This window comes from Pteropus vampyrus, unplaced genomic scaffold (genome assembly GCF_000151845.1).
Source record: "Pteropus vampyrus isolate Shadow unplaced genomic scaffold, Pvam_2.0 Scaffold374, whole genome shotgun sequence".
Classification (NCBI taxonomy): domain Eukaryota; kingdom Metazoa; phylum Chordata; class Mammalia; order Chiroptera; family Pteropodidae; genus Pteropus; species Pteropus vampyrus.
The window spans coordinates 707758-714909 of record NW_011889155.1 but is presented as its reverse complement, the minus strand read 5'-3'; the positions used below and the strand labels follow the sequence as shown (position 1 = coordinate 714909).

The window sequence follows — 7152 nt, the reverse complement described above, 5'->3', positions numbered from 1 at the left end:
GGCTGGGTCATACCATAAAGAGAGAATGGGGAAACATGTATATTTTAAGACTCCTCTTTTGGATTATCTTATCCTATGTAACGTAATGTCCTCCACCATGCCTTAAAAAGAGAATTGTTTCATTAACGCAGGGTAAATACAGAGGTATTTCTGTTGATTATAACTCGGAGGACGGCCGGGGTGATTCAGAACCCCCCACTTTCCAAAGTGGTGCGCCCCGGGCGGGGCCACGCCGTCCGGCTGCGCAGAGCGCGGACGGTCCTGAGAATATAGCTAATCTACGAGCTTGAGATGCTTCTCCTGTCCGCACTTCGGCGCGTCCTGCTGGTCCACCCCTGGAGGGGGGCCGGGTGAGTGAGCACCGTGTCTGGGGAAGCCTCAAGCGACGTTGCTGGCCCGGGGGCCCGGGAGTCGCTGGGCTCCCCCAGCTCCGATTCCCTGCCGGAGCCTTGCCAGTTTCCCAGGGGCTCCCTTTTGCTAGGGGTCGCTTCGTCTAGTGCCCTCCGGCCTCTCCATCCAGGTCTTCCTTCCACTGCGAGCACCTTATCTCCTTCCTTCAGCAAGGGGGACCCCGTTCCCGAATCCTGTGGCGGAGCGGGGGTGCTTCGGTGCTCTCCCTGCTCCCACGCTCGGAAGGTAGCCTCCTACGCACTCATCTTGTTCCAAACACCCGACCTTCTAAATGTGCCCGCTCCCCGAGTGTGCTGGCTTCCTCCGCGGGGCACCTCTAGTTTCAGCACGCCACACTTCTCACCTCACTTCTCGATCTCACATTTAGGGATTCCACCTCTGGGATTCCTTGAGTCTTCCCTCTCCTCTCTCTACCGGGATTTCTGCCTCTCTCTTCCCCTTCCCCTTTTTCAAGTTAAGTATTGGGCAGAAAAGCGACTCCTTTCTTCTGGTAGGTGGAATATTTATGGAGTGATCATGAGGTGCCAAACACTGTGCTAGGCATTTGGTATGTACCTCATTGGGGAGACTAATTGAGCTAATCTGTTAAAATGCATTAAACAGTGGCAGGCACATAGGCAATGGCCAGTTATTATCATGATCATCTTTATCGCTTGTATTTCAACATCCGTGCAGTAGATGTAATTTCAAATCGCAGACGAAGAAGCCAAGGAGGAGTTTCCAAGTGGAGGTGCCCTGCAAACCCAGATTTGCAAACCCCCACAGTGTGGAGCAGGGTCCCTAGACCCTTGTCCACTCAATGACAGAGCTCCTTCCTGCTCTGGACTAGGTGGGGGAGGTAGGATAATGTTTCTGTCTGTCTCCCTTTCACAGGCTGGGCAGGCCCTGCCCCCAACTTGAGTTTTGTTTGCCTGACCCCTAGGACTGTGACTCGCTATGTCACCTCTGTTGAGCTAGGCCTTTTCTGAGTTAATCAGTGTCCCAAGGGATGGCACAGGGGTGCCCTGGGCAGGGGCGAGTCTCAACACTGATGTTTGTCCTCTGTGGGTAGGAATGGGATAAGGAAGGGCACAGAAAGAGGACCTGGGAGAGAGGGGCTCCTTTCCCAAGCCAAGGTTGGGGCCACACTTGCCACACACTTGCCACACTTGACCTTGGGCAAGCCACTACCCACCTCAAGGTAGCCTCTTTCCTCAGGTGGGAAATGCTGGGAGGGAGGAGGTGCTAGCGGGACAGTGAGGGGGATGAATGTATCCCATCAGCCCCAGCTGACCGTGGGTCTCTGAGATGATCCAGGTGCTTCTGCCATAGTGTATATCTCCTGCGTGAGGAAGACCTGGGTTCAAACCCTGCTCTATCACTTGGCCCTGAGCTAGGAGGAGTATGTAATCTGTAAACTACAGTCTCTTCATCCATTAAATGGAGATAATAGTACATTTGTAGGGCAGATTCAGTGAGAGAATCACAACATGGTGCCAGGCACATTGTAAGTTTCAATAAATGTTCCTTCATATTTTTTCTGGGGCATAAAAATAGAAATAGTTCATTCTGGGTTTGTTGCCTCTCCCTTCTGAACTCGCCTGGGCCTTTCTCTCTGCTCACCTCTATTGCTAGTCCCTTATCTCACCGATAAGGAGGATTAGTCTTATCAAGTCCCAGATAACAGCTGGAAAAGCCTGGGCACTGAATGAAGCAAGGGTAATTTCCTTTCTACTTCTCTCTCTGATCTTGGCCATCTCCGACCTCAGACACTGGGGAGCCCAAGGAGCCTGCCTCTAGCCCCAGGTGTTAGCAGGAGAGCACTGGCCTGGGAGTCCAGTCCTGGGAGCCTGGCGTTGGCTCTGACACCACTTGTGCGTTAAGTGTTTTAAAAGGAATTTCTCGAGTGCTTACCACGGGCCAGGCAGTGTGTCCAGTGGTGAACAGAAGGGACACAGGCCGGCCAAGTGGAGCTTCTAGCCTGGCGGGGGCACAGATGGCCAGTCAGAGCTTTGTAATGAGGGTTGTCACTGGTGCTTCAAGAGAAATGTGAGGCTGAAGAGGATCAGATAAGAGGCCCAGGTGGTGTGAGGCCAGCCACGTGAAGAGTGTTCCATGCATTGGGAACCGCAAAAAGGACCAGGGTGACTGCATCACAGCAAATGAGGTGGGAGGCTATGGGAGCAATGGGCAGTGGGTCTGGAGGCCTCAGTAAGAACTCTGATTTTTTGTTTGAGAGAAGAAATGAGAGGCCACTGAGTAGTTCTGAGCTGAGCACTTACTCTCTGTCTTTCTCTCTCTCTGTCTGATAATCAAACTTTCATGTTAGAAGCTAACTTTGGCTGGGGTTTGGAGAGTAGTTTAGAGACAGTGGAGCAGGTGTGGCCATTTGCAGGAAAAGCTGATGTAGCTGTGGACCAGGGCAGAGGCCACGGGTGACCTGGGAGCTCAGGCCACCCCGCTTCCCCTCAGTTTTCCCCTCTGCGCACGTCTGAGGTTTCACTGGCTGGCCCACAGCTCCATCCAGCCCTGACGTTGCCCATTACAGGAGGTCTGTTGATGCTGTGGCTTTGCTAGCTCAGATCCTGGTACCTGCACAGGGTGGGGAGGGGACCCAAGGTCTCACACCCTGTCTGCGTGATGTCCCTGGACGAGCAGAAAGGGCATCCCAGGTTGTTAGGGGCATCCGAGTCAAATTCGGACTCTTTCCTGAGTGGAAGGGCCGAGAGCTGCTCTGAGAAAAGTCAGGTTGGGTTCATCTCAGCATCCCCGAGCCAGGCACTTGATGGGCACTCACAAAATGTGATGAGAAAGTGTGTGAGCTGTTTTGACCTTATCTGAGATGTAGCTGCGACCTTGGGATGTGGAATAAATGTCCTACCTAGAAGGGCCTTGTAGATCCTCACAGTCCCGCAAGTGATTCGTCTCTGTCTTCCCTGAGCCAATGGAAGGCGCTCCAGTTAATCCCAAACGGCCCACAAGCTCCCCTCCGTCCTCCCAGAAGTTGACAGGAGTCCCTGGACTTTTTTTTTTTTTTTTTTGGTTCTAGTTGGTTCAGGCTGACCTTTGAACTAGTTAGTCTCTGTCCCCCAGGCCACACTCAGACTGATGGACAGCAGAGTCGGGGCCTGGTGACTTTCCAGGCATAAAGAAAGCCATGGGGGCGTGTGTTCCTGAGGTCACAGTGGGAAGGTGAAGGGAGGCCCACAGGATTTCTGTTTCTGACCCTGCCTGGGAGGGAGCTGGTCGCTGTGATGTTTTCAGCTTCCGCTCTGGGTGGAATATGCTGCTGTTTATTCCAGCAGTATTTCTTGAGCCCCTGGGCCAGCCCCTGCTCCTTGGGGTGTGTGGGAACCAATTTGCCTTTGAGAGTCTGGCCTGCTGGAGTACAGGCTCTGGAAGACCTTTCCAGTTTTCTCAGAAAAACCTAAGTGAGGAAAGGCAAGCAGCTTGGGTCCTCACAGTGGCCTGCAGGGAACGTAGGGTTCCCCCCGTTTTTCAGGTGGGGAAACAGAGGCCCGCAGAGTTGATAATGATGTGCTGAGGTCTCGGAGCAGGTGTGGGGTTGGGTCTGCGGTATGTCTGCTTCCAGAGCCTGTGCTTTTCGAGCCCACCGGGAACTGGGGTTCAGAGAAGGGTCAGGGCGGCCTGTCTCCTGGCTCCAGCCCAGTACCTGATCCCTGCTGACTCTCAGTGCCACTCTCGGCCAAGGAGAACATGGCCGTGTCTGATTTACTGCTCGGTGCTGGTGTGCTGCTACCGAGGCCCAGTGAGGGACTGAGGGAACCTCCCAGATGGCCCCGGGAGTGGACACTGCCCTCCCCTTTCCTGAGGGGCTGTTGGGGCTTGTGGCTGCTGAACTTTCCCGCTACAATAGGTGGAAGGGGCGGTGTGGATTGTAATTTGTTGAGGACATCTGTAGTTTAGCATTATTATTGCTTCAGATCTCCATAGTAACGCCACAGGAGGAGATGGGTGTCACTTCTAGACAGTGACTTGCCTGAGGTCACATAGCTAATGGGGGGCTGGGTTAGCTCCACATTCCCCCACCCCCTGGCCAGGGGGCAGGTGGGGCCTGAGGAATGTGGCTGGCTTCCTTGGGCATGGTGGGTGTGGCCTGGGGGGTGGGGTGGGGGAAGAAGAGGGAGAAGCTTATAGTGCTCACCTTGCCCTTCGGGGTCCTGGGCCACCCAGCCCTATCTCCTCTCTCTCCCCCTCAACGTACAGGCCCCTTTCTGCTCTTCCTGTCACAGGTTCCCTGCCCAGGCCCTTCGCACTTGCTGTTCCCTCTGCCTGGACTGTTCTTCCCGACTATTCATGAACCTCCTCCAGGTCTCCGCCAGAAGTCACCTCCTCAGAGAAGCCCTCCCTGACCACCCTGGTTGAAGTAGCCTAGCGTTTCCCCTTACTTACTCATTTTTGGGTTCCCTCTGTCTTCATCGTGCTGATTTCTTGCCCATGTCCCCCACTAGAGGTCAGCTGTGTGCAGCCAGAGGCCCTGCCGTCTCTGTCGTTGCTGTATCTCCAGTTTCTAGAATCATGTCAGAGATGTAGCAGGGCCCTGATAATCCTGTAGGATGAGTGCAGGACCTGCCCTCACTGCCCCCGGTTTCGTGTCCTTCCTTCAGGCTTCCCAGGCCAGGTCTCTGAGCCCCCAAACCTCTTCCCAGTGAGAAAGGAAAAAAAGGGCAAGTCATAGCCAGTGCAAGTTCAAAGCCACCTTACAGAACACCGGCGGCCTCAGACAAGGTCACGCTGAGACCATGGTGAAATGAGGTGCAACAGAGCAACTCATAATTTTGTCTAAGCACAGACAAAACCAAGGTCACTGTGCCACTGTCGAAGCCCCAAATATCCCCCTCTCTGCTAAATGAGAGACTGTGTCCTCCAGCTGTACATTCACCCTCCTGCAGTGGACCAGCAACCCTGCTTGCCCAACCGGAGACGTGTCCCTACTGGTCTCCGGCTGTGGGCGTTGACTCCAGAGGGAGGTGATACCTGGGCTTTTCTGGATTCCAATCCAGGTTCCTCCTGTTCTTGGTCTTGAACTAGCCATTTTCCTTTTAGGATCTAAATTACCTTATTTTTATAGCGAGGTCTTTGGTGAGACCCATCCTTGGGCCCCTCCTTAATAGATGGGAGGTGTTATCAAGTCTAGCAAGCTCTGCGTGCCTTCGGTGGCCTTTGTCATTAATGTCCTCCCTTATAGATAAGGAAACTGAGGCCTGACGGAGAAGTCTCACAGCTGAGGTTCCAGTTCTGGAATGACTTACCGTAAAGTCTTACCTGCCTGTCCTCCCACCTTATGACCCCCAGGCACGTTAGGGGTGGTGGTCACAGTGGCCACCAATCAATGAGGTCCAGGAGTTCTTGAAACTCAGTACCCAGAAATCAGACCTGAACCCCAAACCAGCCCTTCCTGTCTCTGTGAACAGCATAGAGCACTCGTCCAAGTTCACAGTCCACATCTTGGATGTTCCTGCCCAGCCAGAGCTCAGCTCTTTGTGCCCGGGACTCTCAGCTGGTTCACATGCTGATGAGGCCCACCCAGCTCTGGAATGTCCTGCCTTTTCAGCTTAGAGAAAGAAGTGACTTGGGGCCATTTTGGGATAAAGTTTGCATTATGGGAAAACCCTTTTAGAAATGGTTTTGTATGTATGGATTTAAACTTGAAACAACCATGTGAGTTTGTATGATTATCGTCACTTCCTAGAAGTAGAAACAGGGTCAGAGGAGGCAGTTCACATGCCCAAGGACACGCAGTGGCAGGACTGGAACTTGAACTTGCACTTAGGTTTTTGGACCCCAGAGCCTGTTCTCACCCCTCAGTTCTATAGTTTGTTGCTCTGGATTTCAGGATTCTGGGCCAACCCAGGACCCCCTGTTAGAGATAGGGAAGCTGAGTTTGGTGGTGGTCACTGCTGACCTGTCTGCCTCTCTTCCCTGTCCTGGCATCCAGGCTTCGGTGGAAGCACGTCTCCTCCCCGAAGGTGGCCAATGAGCCCATCTTGGCATTCACACAGGGCAGCCCTGAGCGAGGTGCACTGCAAAAGGTAAGGGAGGGCGGGGGTGCCCACTGGGTACAGGGCATGGAACAGAGGTGGCCTCAGCAGCTCCCGAGATGCTTCTCCGTGCCCGCAGCCATTGCTCTTTCCTGCCTCGCCCTCCAGCCCTGGGAGGAACCCTGGAGGCTGGGGAGAGCTGTACGTCTGGAGGGTGGGAGAGGTTGGGAGCATCATGTGTCAACCGGGGCCTCTTTGGGGCCTCAGTCCAGGTCAGGGGTCATAAGCCCACAGATGTTTTGTGCTTCAAAACATTCTCCCATTAATTGCCAGGATTTTCAAAATTATGAGATTTCATGTAAATTTCAAATGTAGTTTTAAAATCTTTTTTGTAATGGGAAAACCTGGCACTGCCTCATCTTTCTGCGTGACAGGAGGTGACAATGGACAAGGGCTGTGTCCCCTGAGGGGAGCACACATTCTTAACCACAGACCACCCGGTCTGGCCCCCTTCTCATTTCTGTTCCTGCCTGGGCATCTGTGATTGGAGACTCTGCATCAGGTTTTGGGTGGGGAGAAAAGGGGAAGGAGGTGCCCACCTATCATCTTGTCCTCTCCCCAGGCCTTGAAGGACCTGAAGGGCCGGACAGAAGCCATCCCGTGTGTGGTGGGGGACGAGGAGGTGTGGACCGCGGACGTGCAGTACCAGGTGTCGGTAAGTCCAGCGAGTGGGCAGGGCTCGGCCTCTTCCTGAATCTGG

The 7152-nt window shown here is 53.8% G+C and overlaps 1 protein-coding gene across 1 annotated transcript in view; it reads left to right on the top strand.

The window, feature by feature from the left end:
• Positions 1–221: 221 nt before the first annotated feature.
• Positions 222–7152, top strand: part of ALDH4A1 (aldehyde dehydrogenase 4 family member A1) — a 26314-nt gene continuing 19383 nt past the window's right edge. Inside the window, exons 1-3 of the mRNA XM_023523048.1 lie at positions 222–350; positions 6350–6443; positions 7015–7134. Of these exons, the coding sequence (XP_023378816.1) occupies positions 292–350; positions 6350–6443; positions 7015–7134 (273 nt within the window). The 5' untranslated portion in view covers positions 222–291. The remainder of the gene's footprint in view (positions 351–6349; positions 6444–7014; positions 7135–7152) is intronic.